This window comes from Lissotriton helveticus, chromosome 3_1 (assembly GCF_964261635.1).
Source record: "Lissotriton helveticus chromosome 3_1, aLisHel1.1, whole genome shotgun sequence".
NCBI lineage: Eukaryota > Metazoa > Chordata > Amphibia > Caudata > Salamandridae > Lissotriton > Lissotriton helveticus.
In genome coordinates this window covers 1,043,034,338-1,043,055,243 of record NC_136061.1, presented here as the reverse complement: position 1 = coordinate 1,043,055,243, position 20,906 = coordinate 1,043,034,338, and the positions used below count along the sequence as shown (strand labels likewise).

Genomic DNA, 20,906 nt, shown 5'->3' with positions numbered 1-20,906 from the left:
AGTTGCATAGAGTGGAGTGGCGTAGAGTGGAGTGGGGTGGAGTAGGGAGAAATGGGTTGGAGTGCATTCAGGTTGTGGGGTGGATTGAACTTGAGTAGATTGTGGTGGATTGGATTGGATTGGGGATAGAGTAGGTTGGATTGAGTGTAGTGGGGTGGATTGGAGTGGGTGGGCTGGAGTATAGTGGTGAGGGGTTGATTGAAATGGGGTGTGGTGGATTGGAGTGGGGTAGGATGGATTGGGATGGAGTAGATTGGATTAGAGTAGAGGGTTTGGAATGGGGAGAATCAGAGTGAAGGGGTGAATTGGACTGCATTTGAGGGGGGTGGATGGAATTGGAGTGGGGTGGATTGGATTGGAGTATGGTGGATTGGAGTGGGGTGGATTGTAGTTAGGTGGGTTGGACTGGAGTGGATTGGATTGGATTGGGGTGGGGTGGATTGGAGTGTGGTGAGCTGGATGGATTGTATTGAGTGGGGTGGATTGTATTGGGGTAGGGTGGATGGGTTGGAGAAGAGTGGGATGGATTGAACTGCAGTGGGGTTGGTTGGATTGGAGTGGGGTGGACTGGATGGGGTGGATAAGATTGTAGTGGGGTGGATTGAAATGGGGTGGATTAGATTGGCTTGGGGTGGACTGGAGTGGGGTGGGTGGATTAGAGTGGGAAGCATTATATTGGAGCAGGGTGGATTGGAGTGGGGTGGACTGGAGTGAGGTGAGATGGACTAGAGTGGGCTGGAATGAAGTGGGGTGGAATGGAGTAGAGTGAATTTGAGTGGGGTGTGTTGGATTGGTGTGGGGTGGAATGGGGGGGATTGGAGTGGAGTAGACTGGATTGCAGTCAGTTGGATTGGATTGAGGTGGATTGGGATGGGGTGAACTGGGTTGGTGTGGGGTGGATTGTATTGAGGTGGATTGAATTGTGGTAGGGTGTATTAGAGTGGTGTGGGATGGGGTGGATTGGAGTGGCGTGGTGGGGATTGGAGTGGGGTAGATTGGATTAGCCTGGATTGAGGTGAATTGGATTGGTGTGGGGTGGATTGTTTTGGATTGGGGTGGACTAGAGTGGGGTGGGGTGGATTGGATTGGGGTGAGGTGGATTGGGCTGGGTTGGGACGGATAGTTTTGATATGGAGTGGGGAATATTGGAGTGGGGCAGATTGTTTTGGATTGGAGTGGGACAGATTTGAGTTGGGCAAATTGTTTTGGATTGGAGTGAGGCAGATTGTTTTGTATTGGAGAGGGGCCAATTAGAGTGGGGCAGATTGTTTTTGATTGGAGTCAGGCAGATTGTTTTGGATTAGGGTGGGACAGATTTGAGTCGGGCAGATTGTTTTAGATTGGAGTGGGGCACATTGTTTTGGATTGGAGAGGGGCAGATTAGATTGGAGCAGATTGTTTTGTATTGGAGTGGGGCAGATTTGAGTTGGGCAAATTGTTTTGGTTTGGAGTGAGGCAGATTGGAGTGAGGCAGATTGTTTTGTATTGGATTGGGGCAGATTTGAGTTGGGCAGATTGTTTTGGATTGGAGTTGAGCAGATTGTTTTGGATTAGGGTGGGGCAGGTTGTTTTGAATTGGAGTGGGGTGGATTGTTTTCGATTGGAGTGGGGTGGATTGGACTTGAGTGGGGTGGATTGGGGAGGTAGTGGGGTGGATTGGATTGGAGTAGGGTGGCTTGGGAGACAGTGGGTTGGGTGGATTGGATTGGAGTGGGGTGGATTGGATTGGAGTGAGGCGATTTGGGATGGAGTGGGTGAATTGGGACGAGGTGGACTGGATTGGAGTGGGGTGGATTGGGGTAGGTGGTTTGGAGTGGGCAAATGGTTTTGGATTGCAGTGGGGTAGATTGGAGTGGGGAAGACTGTTTTGGATTGGAGTGGGAAATACTGGAGTGGGGCAGACTTGGGATGGATTGGAGTGGGGTGTATAAGAGTGGGGCAGATTGAAGTGGGGCTTTTCCCCACCCACCCCTTTTTGCTATGGGAGCCTGTGTACATGTCAGTATACAGGCTCCCATAGAATTCAATGGGAGTCCGAGCGAACAGAGATCATAAGCATATGGATGCATCGTACTCGCTCATTCAGACTCCCGAAGCACGTCTCGCTCTGAAAGCCCTCTGGATCTGAGCCATACAAAGGGCTTTCCTAGCAAGATCGTAATCGGGCCCTTTCTGTTAAAGCATGATTCAGAAATTACACATAAGAGCGAAACAATGTCACTCCGCAGTGAGATAATCCTCCTCTTTTGAGAACAGCACCCACAAGCAAAAGCAAAAGAAAAAATGAGTGCAAAATGAAGACTTGTCAAAATAAAATAATTTAACTATCGAAAATAAATCTATGCAATTTTGTTTGTCCTGCTGGGCACGTTTTAGCCAGTCACACGCCTTCTGTGTACAGGGCACAACTCAGTGCTTGGTTGCTACTCCACAGAGAGGAATGGAATTGATGTTAGACCTGCCTTGATGAATTACGATACTGTAAAAACGAGTGCCATGAAAGGCAACAAATTTGAAGCAACAAGCCGACTGCAAGCTCTTTTCTGTATGCAAGAGTCTCTCGCAAGTGAGACGTATGTGCTAGCGCATGCTTTTGCAGGCTCAACCCTAAAAAGGCAATAAAATAAGATACTACTACTATAAAATATGCCGCATTATGCAATTTAATTTGTCTTTCTTGCTACATAATTGTTATAACCCCGTTGCATAATTTGGTTGTCCCCTGCCACAGAATTCCAGTGGCTCAGTTTAGACACATTTGTAATCGGTTTTGTTTCTATATATTTTCTTTTAATATATGGAAAAGTGATAGCGCTCCATCATCCTATTCCTGGTTTCCAAAGAGCGATTTGGAAACCGGGAACTTTGGCAGCAGCAGCAGCGGGGCACACGTGAAGGGAGAACCACGATCCAAAGCAGACAGCGGGGCCGAGAGCCGCCCTACCGACACGCCCCCGCTCCACAGGTGGATATTACCTCTTGCGTCTCCCGCGAAGCGATTTGGAAACCAGGAACTTTGGCAGCAGCAGCAGCGGGGCACACGTGAAGGGAGAACCACGCTCCCCAGCTGACAGCGGGGCCGAGAGCCGCCCTACCGACAGGCCCCCGCTCCACAGGTGCATATTACCTCTCGCATCTTCCGCTTCGCGGGAGACGCTCGCAGAGCGATTTGGAAACCAGGAACTTTGGCAGCAGCAGCAGCGGGGCACACGTGAAGGGAGAACCACGCTCCCCAGCAGACAGCGGGCCCGAAAGCCGCCCTACCGACACACCCCCAGCTCCACGGGTGAATTTAACCAGCCTCTCACTCTAATCCCGCGGGACGCGCCGCCGGGCGAAGCCCTTTTCAAGGGCGGGCCCGTTTGAGCCAGTTCGAGAACGAGCGAGGATTGGACTGGGCTATCCCCTTTCGCCTGCATTACTTCGAACAGGCTAAGGTCAGTTTAAAGACATCTTGATTACTTTCTTTACTCCTGTTGACGGAGCTTTACAGTGCCAGTTTCATCTTACCTGTTTTAAGAAGTTAATGTTGCAGCCAAACCCTGGTATGGCGACCTCAAATGTGGGAAAGGGAAGAAAATCGATCTCAGGGGGGTCGTTCATAGGAACTTTAGATCAATTTCTTACCAGGGCTTCATCTATGCTGGCCCACCAAATAGACATTACGGAAAGAAGGCTATCCCTGGACCCTAATCTTGACAAACGGTCATCTCTGGGCTGTTTGGCGCAGGTACCATCACCCAACCGGCAAGGATCTCTTGACACATCTAACAGGGGGGCCGGCAGCGAGGGATGTCATCAGGTTCAAGTAGAAACCAGACCCCCGGTATTCCCAGTAAGGGTTATGTTATGTTAATAACTTTTATTCAGCGCACAGCTGCTCCAGCGAAGGGGCGTCCTGGTGGATGTTGTATCACCTGCCCAGGGCGCCCCTGTTAAAAAGAATGACGCCCTGGGACCGTCTTCCATGAAACTTCAAACCCGTTCTGCTACCAGCTCAAATAGGGGTGCTGAAGCTGTGATAGCAGCTGTTAAAAGGACGCGAGGGGGTGCACCCTTAAACAAGAGGAAGGCCAGAATTCAGAAATGTAATAATGGGGGAGATGGTCAAATGACTATAGTCATTGAGAGTCCAGCTATTGAGCAGTGGTCTGAACAAGTGCCTAGGACTTCTTCAGTTATCAACAATGTATGCCTCACAGAACATGGAGAAGAGTTCTGGGATAAAATGGAAAACATCTTTGTCAAGACTTGTCATCCTTTGTACGATAGACTTAATGCCATTGAAAGCAGGCTGTTATGCCTAGAACGACTGTATCCAGCTGCTATGGGGGAGGCAGTTGTTTCTCGACCAATAGTCACCAATGACACTATTGAGAGGCCGCCGGGGTGTGACAATGTTTCCTGTAATCTTCCTGTCCCGCCTGTAAATAATTTAGCTGACCTGACATTGCAAAGTATCCCGATGCTGGGTAATGTGGCTGAACCTAGAGAGAGCACTGCAGGCCACACAGAGGGGTATAGATCTAATGAGCGGGAGAGGGGTAGAGGGGCACCAAATCTCCAAGTTCAATCTAATAGGAGTGTTATCCGGGATCTCCCAGCCATAGAAATAAAAAGCCTGAATCTCCCCCCTAAGTCCGCCCCGTATGTAATAGTCCTTGCTGGGGTTCCAGCTCTGGACCAAGAGAAAAGGGAGGACTATGGCGACCTCAAGAACAAATGCATTCACTGGCTCAACTCCAATAGGCCATTACCCCTGCACGCACCAAGTGAAATTCTTTTTGCACGTCGTGTAGAATGGGTAGGGACACGGGCGAAAAATATTGAGGGGGACTATGTTGTCATTAATTTCAGGGATAGAAGGGTGGTGGACCATATCTCTAACTGGGCCCCTGGCCACCCTGGGACGCAAATTCAATCTTTGCCTATGACCTACTTCTATACCTTTGCCATCAGGGTCAGAGGATTGCAGTCTTGGGCGGTCATGATATTGTGAGTTCTAGGTTACATGATACCCAAGTTGCCAGGATGGGAAATAATAATAATGCCCCCAGAAGTGACTTGCTCGCTTCGAGCAACAGATATAGTGTTCTAGACCAGATAGGTTGACGCCCGACCATCGGCCTAGCCCAATTCCCTCTGGATGATGTGGAGGGCCTATGTGCTGCCCGCATCAGCCCTGACATTTGTGTACGGCCCAATAATGTACCCAGTCCCCAGCGGGGTCGGACAGCTAGAAAGGATTTAGGGTGTGCAGGTGGGGAGAAAAGGACTGGTAATCTTAGGATGGGTGTAGACAGTCGAACTCTCTATTTAGAAACCCAGGTGGTCGATAGTGATACAGCTACCCCAGAGGTTGTGGGCAGGACCGAAGAGGGCGAGGTAGAGGAGATAGGGCAAATTCCCACTGGAAATATTACTGAGGATCTGTCTGCTCTGGGGGATTGCCCAGACTTAGCGGAATCCGAAATCGGGGTGGGGGTGCCTAAGGAATCTATTAAAATTCTCTCCTGGAATGTGGCCGGGATTAAAAGCAAATTGTTGTGCCCAGACTGGGGAGCATTTATGGAAACAAGTGATGTCTGCCTATTTCAGGAGACCTGGGCGTTGGCAGACACACAAAGGAGTGGGTATTCTATCTTTAGTGCATTGGCAACCACGTAGGGTAGGGGCAGACCCTGTGGGGGACTTAGCATTTGGGTAGGTACACACCTGGGGGCCCAGGCAGTCCAGATCCCCACTGAGTCGCTAGATGTGCAGTGTGTCCTCCTCACACTCCCAGAAAATAGACACACTGCCCTAATAAATATCTACTCTCGACCAACTCTAAGTGGGAAGGAGTCCGGAACTATTGACCAACTCAGGCAGTTCATTCTAACTCTGGACCCAGCTGTTACCCTAATAGTGGCTGGTGACTTTAATTGTCAGTTCAAGCCACTCCCTGACCCAACTCAAGATGGCCCAGATGATGATGACCAGCACTGGTACATCCCGGAACCACAGATCCTGGTGGTTAGATCTTGGACCCCCTGGTGTTACAAATCAACTCTTTTGTCCTCTCTTAGAGCTTGTAATGGGAGGACAAATTCAGATAGACTGGGCCGAATGACATTTAATAGAGAAGGCCAAAACTCTATCCTTGATTACATCTTGGTGGAACCTAGAACTTGGGGCATGGTCCTAGATTTCAAAATTTATCCTAGGAAAGACAGTGACCACAACCCCTTGGTCATGATGTTGAAACCCAGGAGTTTGGGCTTGTCCAACCTAGATTATGATCCAAACTCAACAGGCCCGCCGCTCTTACTAACTAACAATAGGCGGAGAGTCAAGTGGCCACAAATACTAGGCTCTCCTAACAAACTTGCCGATGTATACCAAAGGGCTTTGCCATGCCTTAGTGACATGGCAGAGGTGGAGGTCAGTGTCTTGCACTCAGCATTTGGCGACGAGCCCTTGAATATTCATCAGGGACTCATCCAGAATCTTTCTGATGTGTTCTACCCAGAAGGAAGACCCAAGGCAAAACCAGCTTTAGTCCATCCCTGGTATAATGCCCACTGTAGGAAAGCCAAAAAGGATTTGGTCTGTGCGGTCAAGCTACAGGATAAAACTAAGATCAAGTACCACCGGCGTCTGTACAAGCAGGTTATCCAGAAAGAAAGGAAAGAGTGGAAGGCAAATAACTGGGAAGATCTTAGAACTGCACTAAAGTCCAAATCCTTTTGGACAATTGTTAGTTGCGGGAGTAGGGCGGGCAAATCGGCTAATGAACCTAATATAGCTGCATCCGCCTGGGAATTGCATTTTGGGGCTCTGTACTCCTCCTCGAGTAATGCCGGCCTCGTGACTCCTCTCCCAGGCCCCCCCTCCCCCACGAGTATCGACTGGAGGGGGCCTGGAAGATAACATCTATTGAGGTAGAAGCTGCTATTTTGAAACGAGCTCCAAACAAGGCCCCTGGTCTGGACCAGCTACCGGGAGATTTGTACCGCTCTGAACCGAAAATATGGGCCCCTTATTTATGTGTTCTTTTTAACGCCGTATTAAAAGGTATGGATCCTCCGTATACGTGGTGTGGCGCTGAAATAGTTCCCATCTACAAAAAAGGCTGCCCACTTAAACCGTCTAATTACAGGCCAATCAGCCTAATAGACGTGACCCAAAAATTGATGGGACGGATTATCCTGGGCAGATTACAGAGTTGGATGGAGGATAATGAGATTTTATCTACCTTCCAGGCTGGTTTTAGGCAGGGTACATAAACTGTGGACCAGTTATTTAGACTCCAGGTCCTATATTGGAAAACAGTGATTGTAGAGGGTGGCAGTCTCTACATGATCTTTGTTGACCTTCGGTCAGCATTTGATCTGGTACCTAGAGACAAACTGTGGAGGGTATTACATGAGTTGGGTCTACCTTGCTACCTTCTTAATGTTTTAATGAGGCTTCATACTGGCACCTACGCTCAAGTAAGGTGCGGGAAGCATGGCGAATTGTCATCACACTTCCCGGTCAATCAAGGGGTGCGCCAGGGTTGTGTCCTGGCCCCCACTCTTTTCTGCCTTTACATAAATGGACTGGAAGATCACCTCCTTGTTGCCAGGAACATAGATGCCCCGAGGCTAGTCACTGGTCGGGTGTCCGCTCTGATGTTCGCGGACGATACTTTGTTGTTGTCCAAGACATCAACGGGCATCCAACGTACCCTGGATGGCTTTGCGGATTTCTTTGTGTCTAGGGGACTGGAGATAAACCTAAATAAGACAAAGTTCATGATTTTTAATCCCCCGAGGCAGACACACCCGAATCCCCTCCTGGGAGGAATCCCACTCGAGAGAGTAAAGACCTTTGAATATCTAGGTATCACTCTGGGAGAACACCTGGAATGGGATCCGCAGCTGGCTACAGCTGCACTTAAGTTAACAAAAGTGGTGGGGGGATCCAGAAGTTGCATAGAGAGTCCGAATTAAAGCCTGCGGCTCCAGTTATCGAAATCTATAATGTGCAGGCTAGATCGGCAGCACTCTATGGGGCCGAACTCTGGGGTCATAAAAAATCTCCCAGTCTAGTGAAGGTAGAACACACATTTTTGAGGAACATATTGGGTCTTCCTGTGAGTATCCCACTTGTACCACTACGCATGGATTTAGGGCTACTCCCTATTGAGGAGGTCATGCCATTACGCCCTTTAACATACTGGAAAAGATTGTGGTCTGTGCCGGAACTCGTGTCCTATAAAAACGAATTCAGGGAAATCTCGGATGCACTGAGAAGCAAGAATATTAGGTGGCTGACCCACATAAAGATACCCCGGACGTAGCTTGTCCGGAGCTTACCAAAGCTGATGTGATCCGCCAGTACAAGAATTATAACTTAGCATCCCTTCATGCAAGTTCAGAGGGGGGAAGACTGACTACTGAGTTCCTCCAAGTCAAAGTAGACTATAAAAAGGAAGAATTTTTAGATGTAATATTCCCTGCACTAGCAAGAAAATTGTATATGCAATTTAGACTGGGTACTCTCCCACTTAGAGTGTTCTCTAGTAAATGGGACAGAAATAAGAGTAAGGAGTGGCCCTGTCTGTGGTTCCCACCTGGAAAATGAAATTCATGTCTTCTTTTTCTGTCCAGCGTACCAGGGTGCACGCAAGCATTGGCTAATTGCAATCTGTAGAAACCTAGGTTTCCGCCAGTGCGTACACGCAATTAGAGTGTTAAAATATGGTACGCACCCCCCCTATTATTTTTGCTGTTTAGCGCTTCCTGAATGCAATGTGGCACAGACCTAGGAAATTGATTATTGCAGCCTGTGTTTAGCACGCACTCCCTTTTTTAAACTTAATGTGATGTTCGATAATGAATTTCAAGTTTAATCTTGTTTTATTGCTTTGCATAGTACTGTAGTTCTATTTGCAATTTGTATATCAATTGTATCTTAAATGCAGTTTATATTTATTATTTTAACTTTTGTATTGTATGCATTTCTATGAACTTTTATGGTCCGTTGAGGCCGAAATAAAGTTAACGAACAAACAAATTAATTACTTACTTATTGAGGCACCTTCTGACAGTTTGTCTGTTAAGTGATGGTGACAGACATGCTGGAACTGCTGCTTAGTCAGATTAATGAGGTTATTCTGTTCAGAGGTGCATAGGCTCTTCTCAGGGTGGCCCTCTTACCCAGGTTTGTGAATGTTTGAAAGACACAAGACTGTAGCCCTCTCCACTACATAAACTAAGAAGAATTATCCAAGCTACACAAAAATTTGTGTTTTTGAGCTATGTTTATTTGGTTTTTTTAATTGCAAATGAAGTCTTGTTGCTCGAATCAAAGCATTTGAGTGCATGCATGGTCCGCTGACACTTTTTTCTCAGTATCTTTGGATCAATTACAACCTTTTTGTGGACAGATCATAACTTTGGGATGCACGAGGACTACCATTTTTGAAGGCAGTTTCCTGCATGGCGATTAAATCACACACTTCCTGAAGACTAGAACAGTTACAGAAGAGTTAATAAAAAGGAGCACTGTTCCATTCTGCACTCTAACTCCTCTGACTGTAAATTTCAAGTTACTATCTGGGTTGAATCAAAATGTTCGTATCATTTGAGCACCCTCTTATGTGTTTCATGCCATCCGTAATGTTGAGTTAGCACAGTTAGTGTCTAAAAACATAAATGGATTGCTTGCTGGGTCTGGTGGCTCAGTGGACTAATCCTTACTCTGATGGGACCTGGGTTTGATCTCATGATCACGGCTTTCAATACCATCTAGTCCACTCAGGTAAACATTCTGAGCTTTATGTAATGAGCACGCTTGAGTTAGACAAGAAGAGCCATATGTTAATCAGTGCTGAGATGCTCTTCTAGGTCAACATGCTTGTGCAATTGGTTTCCGGTCATTCAGTACGCCTGGATGTTTTGCTTTTTGGATCCCCTGGTTTTGGACTTTTTACTGTGCTGAGTTTCACTACATGTATCTCACCCATGGTAATTGCTTTGGCAAATGGACTGTGTATGTTTACCACCAGTGTTCTCCCTTTAAAATACGGTCGCTGCAACGCAGCAAGGGTAAGGGGCACTTGACTGGTTACACATAACCACGTGCGCACACATGTGTGTGCTGTCTATAGGAGACTACTGTCATGCACGGCCCGGTAACTGCACACAGGTAGACTTGCGCAGAGGGGGCTCTTCAGGATTAGATATTGACCTTGTGTAGGCTGTAGTAATGGGGTTGCATGTCATGCAGAATGTGGAATGTTGTGGGGAGTTGGAGCTGGGAACCAAATCCAAGGTTGAACTTTGGTCTTTTTTGGGGTTTGGTGAACTTTTATTCTAAATTCGTAGAGAGAACTTTTCAGAGAAAACGCATGATATGCGTGGCTTGTGGAGAAACAAAAGCAGATTTGAATGGTCCAGTGTATGTCAGAGGTTGTTTTTAGAATCAAACAGACAATTAGTAAAGCAGCTAAATTTCAAGGTTTCGAGCCCAGAGCAGGAACATTTGTTACCACGGATTCCAGTGGAAAATGTCTGGGGAGCGTACTCACCTAAGAGAGTGAATTTGGGAAAGAAATTGTAATAGATTTTGCTACTCGGTCTCCTTTGCCCACAGAGGAGACGTTCTCTGTAATAGAGATAGAAACGTTAGCATGTGTGTTGGCACTAGAACATTTTAGGAAATCATTGTGGGGAAGGAAATTTGTAGTACGAGCAGGTCAAAATCCATTGACTAAGCTTTTAACAACAGAAGGGTTGTCTAGAGCCTCTTCAAGATTTGCAAGATTATTCATACGTTTACAAGAATTCTTATATGAAGTCCAATATGTACCTGGTACTGAAAAAGTAACTGCAGATTTCCTGAGTAGAATGTCTTTTCCTCTCTGGAAAATTGACCTGTATCCCTAGAATGCTTTTTGTGTTGCAGGGATTTTCATGGTGACTTAGGTCAACATTTTACAGAAGGATGAGTGGATGGAAGCATATGACAAAGATGATACCATAAGAAGTGTTAAAGAATATGTTGTAAATGAATGGGGAACATTTGTGAAAGAGTAGCTCTTAGGTGAAACGAAAGTGTATTGGGAAGTCTGAGATTAACTGAATGTTGATGACATGTTTGTATTGAGGAGCGACAAAATTATACAACCTGGTGCCATCAGAGACTAAATTGTTTCAATTTACCATGAATTACATTCAGGTAACGCACGTACAAAACATAATGTGAAGGCGTTATACTGGTGACCTAGAGTAGATATAGAAAAAGAAAGGTTCTTATGATCCTGTGTGGAGTGTGAGAGTTCTGACAAATCCCAGAAAACCTTAAACCCTCCTATGGGTTCCTTATGGTGTCCCAACTTACAATGGGAGGAAGTGACACTGGATTTCATGAGACCGATTACATGGGGTGATGGGTCATGTAAGTACATTTTATGTGGTATTAATGGATTTGTTTCGATGGTGGTTGGAGTTGGAAGTGGTTGACAAAGTAGACACTGGCACCGTGATTACATTCTTGGAATTTGTTTTGGGAGAGAGAGTGTTTCAGCATCCATTTTAACCGGCAATGGTGTGAACAATTCAGATCTAAAGAAATTAAGAACTTTGGTAAATGTTCAGGCATTGAGCACAGATTCACAACATTATATTGTTCTCTGGGAAATGGTGTTGTGGAGAGAGCGAACAGATTGATTAAGGGAAATTTGCAATTAACTAATCAGTGAAAGAAAATTGGGGATGCAGAATTGTGAAAAATGGTGTGTACCAATAGGGTGACTCCCCATGATTCAGTGGGGGACAATCTGTTTAGATTGATGAGAGGATGTTTACTGCATTCCATAGCAAATCCTGGTTAGATGAAGCAACGAAAAAAATAGCTTGGAATGTGGAGGAAGTGAGAAAATGCATTCTAGCATCTCAGGAGAAGAGTAAGTCATAATTTGATTCCAAACATGGAGTATGTGAGGTGACTATGACGGTGTGCCAATGGGCCAGAGTTAAGTCAGTTAGGAAGGTTGCTCAAGGAAGAAGTTGAGTGCTCCTAAACAAATTGTGAAAGTAATGAACAATACTGTGGAAGTGAATGATGGCAGTATTTATCATATGAGTTGTTCAGCATTGGCAAGCTATGATGTTGGTCATTTGAAGGACATGAAGAACAGGACTGAGAATGGTTTTGTATACAAGTTTTGATTGTGTACCATCCTTGTTGTGGCACAAGAAGAGAACATAATTGAAGAACATTATAATGAGTATGAGAACTGAAATGTTCATTTAGGAGAGGATGAAAGTCATGGAAGTCAGTGAACTACATCTGAGGAAAATAGTGCATTAACCGCATGCGTGCGGGCGGAATTCCGCTCGTACGCTGAGATTTTTCAAAGCGCACTTTACGTGACGAGCTGGGCTCGTCATCAGCGTAGCAGGAGGCTACCTCATGACGAGCTCAGCTCGTCATCAGCGTCGAAGGGGTTAAGGAGTGAAGAGAAGGGTGATATTAGAACAAGCACTTGCGGTAGAAGTATCAAGAAACCTAGGAATTTAGATGATTTTGATAGTAGTATGTAAATGTATCTACATTTTAGTTGCGGAATATTATTATTATTCTTTGTTAGTTGTTTAAATATATATTTTTTTGTTTTATTAAAGAGAAGCGACGTGTAGCAATGGGGTTGTGTGTCATGCATAATGTAGATGTGTTTCTTGCAGAATGTGGATTGTAGAATTTTAGGTAGGTTCGTCATGCTTAAGGTGAAGGGTTGGAATGTTGAGGAGAGTTGGAGCTGGGAAGGTACTTGTGTGGACATGTATTACCTGCATCCTACAAGGTTGTTCAAATAAAGGATTCGTACACCCTACCTTACCTGGTGGTCCATATTCACTACATAGGCCTTATAATGTTTGTGTACTCTAATTGGGAGAACCAGTGTGATTAACTGTTTTGCTTTTAGTGACACTTTATTATACATGGAGGGAGAAAACTGCCATAAAGTGCAGTTTTGATTCCCTTTGGCCTACGGAGACCAGTAACATATCAAATGGGGGGTGTAACCTGTGTGTGAAAATCACTTCTGCAAGCTCCAAAAAGACATCTGTACAATTTATGGGTCTTCCAGAATCATATTTCTCTGGCTCAGCTCAAGATCAGAGACCACACCTTTTGTTATCCTGCTGTGCCAGGCTAATTACATTTCTCTTCAGCAGCAGGAACAAAGATCTCCTCACACAAAGGGAACAATTAACAGTGCTTCACTCAGCTGCTGAAGAGGAAAGGAGTGGGGCAGAAGGATCTGCAAAATCAACCAGCTGTCATACTGTACCAGGGATGGGCCTGCCCAAGCCCACTGTACAAAGGAGGGAGACCACACCTTGAACCCAACATAGGAGGGGGCCCTGGCAGTGATGTCAGTGAGGTGCAGAGCTGAGGTCCCCAGAGGAGATGTGACTAGTGACTCCTGAGTGATGCACATTTTAACTGTCCCAGCACGCTGTGCAGGAGGGTTGGGACAGGGGTAAAGAGGTGGCATGGCACCCTAGGATTGGCCAGGGGTGCCTGGTTCTGGAAGCTTCCACTCCCCTTTAAAAAATCTTGCGCAAGGGTGGGACTCTCACTTGTTTGAAGAATTTCTCCGCACTTTGCTGCTAGACCATGGGGCCATTATGGACAACTAGAAGGAAGGACCCCTGAGACCCACCAAAGACTAAGAACTCTGCTGCAGTTGATCCCAGGACCAATGAGTTTCAGCAAGGGCCAGTGAGGCTGGTCCCCTTACTCCCCTGAGAACAAGTTGGGAAAAATCCTGGGACGTCTGCGGCAAGAGACAAATACTTGGAGGCAGGCTGGTGAAGGAAGCCAGGAGAACCAGCTCTTTGAGGAATATACTGCTTTGGAGGTTAGGAAGTCTGCTAAAGCTGTCTCTGGTGACTAGAGCTCACTGCCAGGAGTAAAAGCAGCCAAGGATCATCAAAATCAGCCCAACAGGGCCCAAGCTATGATATTTTAAAATCTGGTGAACTTTGACCTTTTCTCGTCACAAAGCGCGTGGGGCTCTGCTGCTGTTTCACCTTTTACCCATGGGATGGCCACGGCTCTGGTTCGGTGCAGGATTTATTTCCTATGGGAGGGGAGTGCGTGGACCCCCTTCCCCGGATTCTCTACTGGCCTGGGGACCCCATCTCCTGGCCCGTTTAGGTCACAAAGGTGACTGGGATCCCCTCCCTGGTCCCATAACCAAGCAGGATAGGGGGAGCACCATCGTTCTCCACCCAATGGCTGTTGCCTTGCCCCCGTGCCTGTGACTGGGGGAAACAAGGCGGCCACCTCAGAAGGTTGCATCCTCTTTGCAGGAGTGGCATGGAGAGGGAAGATGCTGGTTCCTGTGGTCGCATGGTGAAATGCGGGCCAGCCAGGGGAGGACTCTCTGGCTGCCCCCAACAAAGGAGGCATACAGGGGTGGTCCTTTGGGACTGGGCACTTCCCAAAATAAGAAAGACGCACACCAGAAGGGAAAAGCAACAGGTTTCCCTGGCACAGCAGGAGAGTTGCTCATCTCGCATACACTGCTCCAGGCAGGAGTGCCTCGTAATGCCCTGTGGGCTTTTTGATTGGCACACTTTTTCTCCTTGTGGTGGCCCCACGATGGCAGAGGTTCCATCAACGTGCTAAAAGAAGCACAGGGCTACATAAACGCAGCAGCTCCCCTCATAAGAGTTTTTTTTATATAATGTTGTGATCCTTTGTCTGCAGGGGTCCTGAGTACAGGGTCCCTCCACGGTTTTCCAATGTTTGAAAGCACTCCCAAGGCTGGAGCTTTTGCTCTACAGCTGGAAGTGCTGTGCTCTAAGGCTCACTTTATGGTTGCATTTATTGTGGCCCAAAGTTGTTGTAAGATAATATATGTTGTACAGCGCTCTCATGTGTCTAAGTCTACGGTTGCATGAAATGTAATCAAAATGTGATGCCCTCTAGGACCAGCTCTTATGATTGCCTTTACGTAATTGGAAAATGTATTAATAAATACACAGAGATGTTTTGCTCATTTTAAATGCTTTGTTGAGTTAATAATGTTGACAATGATTATTGATCACAGTGAATATGCTTTACGTACAAAGTGAAGTCATTAACATGTGGTTTGATGATCTTGATCTTGAACCTTTGACCAAGCCAGTAGACTTGCTTTATATGTTTGCAATTCCCCTTTAGGGGGTCAAAGGTTATTATGTAATGTCACCTATGGTATTTTCCATCTGCCTCTGTACATATTTGCTCATTACTGCTTAGTATTTAGTAGTGTCTGTGTGGTAAATGTACTGTTCCTTTTGCTTACGAAAAAAACACTGACTGGATAATCATTTATTGAGTGTTAATATTGCATGCCAGCGCATAGTGATCAGTTTCCCACACCACTTCCCCTGACTAGGCCGTGGACTGCTCTGCTTAACTATTCTGAGAAAGTCAAGCGCTACAATGGGGTGCTTGGTTCCCAGTAAGTAGAATTGCGGACCTGTTACTTGTGCTGGCCACACAACTAATAAGCAATTTCCTACAATGATCTTTACAAATAGAGGTGTTGCATAGGTTCTTGCATGAATTCAAATCAGTAACATTTATATTAAAGCAAGTATCTATTACTAAGGGCCATGTACTGTGCTTACTTTGTACCTGAAAAAAATGTTCAATTAACATGATAATCTGAGTTTTGACTTCTAAATTCTGTTTTAGGACACAATTATACGTCAGCTGCAGACCCGCTTTAGTGACCTACAAATGTATACCTATGTTGGAGATATTCTAATTGCCTTAAACCCCTTTCAAAATCTCAGTATATACTCCCCACAGGTAAGAACTCCTTTAAAGTATTTACAATAAAGTTGTGGGTAAACCATACTCTATAAGTATTTTTGTGTTATTAATATTTATCTCTAACTAATAGAGAGTGCTCTATCAGCTTGGGTTTGTGATCAAGACCTGATGAATTGAACTTACATGGCTATACATTCCTGTAACAAAAGGATGCAGCATGGCGTTACCACTCAAATTGTCATTAGCGTTTCACTGTGATTCTTGGTCATTACCGATGGGTTTTAGACCTTTTATGCAGTGTCAGAGTGACCTAATAGAATTGTTGCAATGCTCTTACCTTTAATATGCAGATGATAACCATCTCTATCTAGGCGTCGTGGCACATAGCACCCTCGAGAAAACAATATATTGCAGAGCGTAGATATGTTACTGTTGGATCCTGGAGATCCCCTTGAAACACAGCAAAACAGGGGTATTGATTATCTGTCCCAGGCTTCACATTGGCCATATGGTTTCATCTTCTTCCCTTACCTGTCTTACTTGGAGTTTGAAAGTGGAAGCTTGGCTCAGTAATATAACCTCCTCCTCACACTGGGGCTTCTTGACCATGCCTTATTGCTAGCTACCATTCACAATTTGGGTCCTGATACCTTCCCTTGTGGTACCAGGGCCAGACACACCAGTTATCTAATCAGTCATTTCGCTGAGAGCTGAAGCCACTTGAGAATGTGGCCACCTACATCTTATGTTCCAGCTCCCTAATCTTTATTGCAGCAGGCACACTCAGAAAAGAAGCAGAGAGATAGATAGAGAAAAATAGCGAGAATAGGGTCAAAGAGGTAAAGAAGTGAAGGAAATAATTGAAGGAAAAAGAGAGAGAGAGTGACAAGAGATCAGCGAGAGTGGGAGAAGAGAGAAGCTAAGTATTATGACTATCAATAGAAGCTTAGGCTCTACTCAACTGCGACTGTGTTGGAGTTCTCCAATCAGCCTTCACATGGATAGGCAGCAGGCTGACTCTACCAAACACAACTATTACTTTATCTAGAATTACTTTAACCGCATGCGCGCTAGCGATTTTCCCACTGCGCGCTGTGTTTTTTCAAAAGCCGCGTTACATGACGAGCTCAGCTCGTCATCAGCGCATGAGCGTCGTAACTCATGACGAGCTCAGCTCGTCATGAACACGGAAGGGGTTAATCTGTGTTAGTTTGACCTTTCATTTGTGCTGCTTTGACATTTGTGGTTTTTGCACAGAGGAGCAGACCATAAGTCATCAAATCACTATGCAGTTTATTCACAAGGGTAAATTTGCCTGTGAGTAATTCTTACACTTTGGAGTAAACGTAGCACTTTTGGCTTTTCACTATTTCTGAGTGTAAATTTACTGCGAACTGTAGACTTACACATCCCCAACCCTTTCAACCAGGTGGTGAAGTCAAATTTATGAGCATAAAGTTTCGACTTTTAGCTTTTCACGAGTAGTCAGAGATCACCACCTTGGTGAAGATCTTCGCCACAATGGTGCAGATGTCACTATGGGAAAAACAGGAACATTTTACAAGTTTATTATTTTTTTATAAAATTAATATTTATTTTATTGTAAATATATAAAGCAAAACCTAAGGGGATGATGGACGGAGTGTTGAACATTGCAAACACTCACCCCCAGTCAACGGATCTGGGTTTAATCCATCATCATTCTTTAGCTCACTCCGCCACCCCAGTTCAGACATGGCCATATGCGAATCAGTCTGACCCTGTGCCTCATGGGAACAGTCCAGCCCGAACAGCCAAGCCATGTCTTCCCTGGACCGGAAACAAGCATCCTGGGACCAGTTTCTGGCTAATTTGCCTGTGTGTAAATCTTACACTTTGGAGTAAACGTAACACTTTTGGCTTTTCACCATTTCTGAGTGTACATTTACTGCAAACTGTAGACTTACACGTCTCCAACCCCTTCAACCAGGTGGTGAAGCCAAATTTATGAGCATAAAGTTTCGACTTTTAGCTTTTCACGAGTAGTCAGAGATCACCACCTTGGTGAAGATCTCCGCCACAATGGTGCAGATCTCACTATGTGAAAAACAGGAAAATCTTACAAGTTTATTCATTTTTTGTAAAATGTATATTTATTTTATTGTAAATATATAAACATAGCATTAATTAACATAATGATATTACCCTAGAACTAATAAAATAAAATGTTACTGCACATTACTTGTTCACAATGGATGTTTACAATATTATTTAATCATTAACATATATTAATTTGGTTTATAATTGTTTTTAAACAGAGTGTAATAAAAACACCATACTTTTCAATTTCAGTTTATAATTAATATTTTATAAATTCAATTAAACTTTGTGCTTAATTAATATGAATGAAACCGAGCTAGAGCATTATGAACCAACCACATTCTAGAGTCCTGTCAGAGCTGCTCAATCCAACATCTGTAACGGGTCACCAAAGTTACAATTTAAGGACGGCTAGAGTCTATCAGTCATAACTTTAGTAACTAACCACATGAAATCCAATATGTAGGTGGTACTTTGTAAGAGGTTTAGTTATTTCTGCGGGCATTTGATCACAATACACCTCCTTTCTCCCTCTTTGACTTCATAACAATTATTCCAAAACTTCAGACGGTGCTTCCGAGCCGGTTTCACACAGAGGCGTATGCAATTGCAGCGTACGTGCAGACATACAGCAATAATCATTGTTAAGACATCTGACCCCGGTGCTACTGCACCTGCTGCACCATTGATACCCACCCTCTCCCTGGTTTTGCATGCGTCAGTCCAGCTGTAAATTTAACATACATTGACCCGAACCACTGCAGTGGTCTTTCAGGTCCCTTCTCTAAAGTAGCATTTTTTTGAGAAAGGAACTCATCCGAATGTGCAGGATATTCATCTTACTTTACATCGTATCTCGGAAATCGACATTGTTATGCACGAGGCATGAACACTTGATTACAAAAATCTCCATGGTGACTGTTCTCCCTATCAAGCATTAATCATTGTATTTTAAGTAAACATTAGGTTTCTCTATTTACGTTGGTTTACAAAAGAACTGAATTGAGGGCCCTCATTGATGGAGAAGGGGTTCCAGTGTCTCATTATCCCTTTAGCCCGCAGATGCTTTCGAGCACAAGTGCTTCAACATTTAACAAAGGGATGGGTGACTATTCTATAGGCTGCCATGGCATTAAGATTGCATTGCTAAAAAAATAGATTCAATGATAAGAAGATATTCAAACAACTCGCTTTTTTTGTCAGGAGACCATCTTTTTTTTTACATGACTATCAATAGGAAAATAAAACAAGCATTTGCAATGCAATAGGTCTCGCATTTGCGAGAGTTTAAGCTACTGGTATTGTAAATGACAATGCCTTTTATTTCTGTTTAGTTAACACATAAAAGGAATTGTCATTTACAATGCCAATAGTTCAAACTCTTGTAAATGCAAGACCTTTTTCACTTCAAAGAAGCGGCAGACATTGCCCCAGGCTGCTGGGAAAGTGAAAGCACGCATGGCATGCTGCAGGAAAGCATGTTGTGCCTGCAGTAGGAGAACGTGTAACAGAAGTAAAAGGGCCAGTCCTCATGGAAGGTTACAAATTAAGACAAGGTGAAACTAAGGAGGCACTAACAAGCCTATTAACGAATCAGAAGCCAGCATTTACGAAGGAGAATGACACATGCTAATGAAAAATATGGGCGGTGTTTAAGTCCATTGCCTAATACAGCATGCTTTGCAGAGCAGCAGAGACCTAAAGACCCGGGCACCAGACCAAACAACTATTATGTTCATAAAGTTTCTACAAGTAACCTACACAGTGCAAGTATCTCACACTAGGCTGGGTCACTGAAATTAAACCTGGTAAGACTTTGCTGGCAGCAAAAACTGATCAAGGAGGTTGAACGGTGTACACGTCCTGCCTTCATTTAGGCAGGTCACACTTTAAGGCCTCTTCGCAATACAATTAGTGCTTTATGTAAACTTTCAATGAAATTTAATGCAATATGTGCTATCACCCATATTCAGCAGTCTGTACGTTATTTCTTGTGCACCGAGAACTCAAACCATACATCTGTGGGTGTTATTCTAATGAGGAAAAATGCAAAGTGGCAAAATGGGTGGGTAGTGGTGGCATACAGTTTAAAATTCAACCCAAGGCTTCCCAAATGGCGAACGTCAAATTTGAATCCGAGTCAGCCAGAAACATTTCCCCAGCAGCAGGAGTGCGGTTTGCAGCAGCACCCTCCGTGCCGGGCAGAGCCACAGCTACACCAGGAAGAGTCGGGCAAGAGCTGGGGCAGCATGCCCAGTGTCTTTTCAATGCATGACTGCACAAGGCATATTAGGAGTCCCCCAGTTTGTATTCAGGGGTGACGAGGGAACCATTCATTGCTAATAAAGGTATCATGCCAGCAACGACGATGAAAAGGAACAAGGGACGCGCCACCGCTAGTTTGCGAGCAAAACAGCGCGGAAATAACAACGCCGTGTTATATTGCTGTGGAGTCGAAGTAAAAAAGCAGGCGCTGCCCGGGTGAGGAGCGAAGAAGCCCCTCCCACCCGCCGTCGATGGGTCTTCCGTTGCTAGGCAACGGCCCCACCGGCACCAATCCCAGCGCGGCTCCTCGTCTGACGTCAGAGGAGCTGCGCTCGGGATTTCTGAGGCTCCCGAGGTTCCCGCGGTGTTTACGGGGAGCCAACTTTTAATTTCCCTACAATGCCGCTGTGGGAGGCGGCGGTGATTTCAGACAGCGCTCCTTCTGCCACAGAGCTCCACAGTGCCTTCCCATGCGTAAGGGGAGAGGAGCCCGGTGAGTGGGGTTGAGGGTGGGGGTGTACGCGCGTGTGTCTGTTTGAGTGTGTCTGTGCGTGCGTGCGTGCGTGTGTCTGTTTAAGGGGGGGTGCGTGTGTGTATGCAGCGTGTGTCTGTTTAAGGGGGGGTGCGTGTGTGTATGCAGTGTGTGTATGTGCGCATGCGTGAGAGTGGCTTCGTTTGTGAATGGGAAGATGAGGCACGGCGACGTGCGCGCTCCCGAGGTTAAATCTCGGCCAGGAAAAGCGCGTGGAACT

At 45.4% G+C, this 20,906-nt stretch overlaps 1 protein-coding gene across 1 annotated transcript in view; it reads left to right on the top strand.

The window, feature by feature from the left end:
- Nucleotides 1–20,906, top strand: part of MYO3B (myosin IIIB) — a 2,563,893-nt gene that overhangs the window by 1,268,568 nt on the left and 1,274,419 nt on the right. The window contains exon 11 of the mRNA XM_078681588.1: nt 15,730–15,846. Coding sequence (XP_078537714.1) covers nt 15,730–15,846 — 117 coding nt within the window. The remainder of the gene's footprint in view (nt 1–15,729; nt 15,847–20,906) is intronic.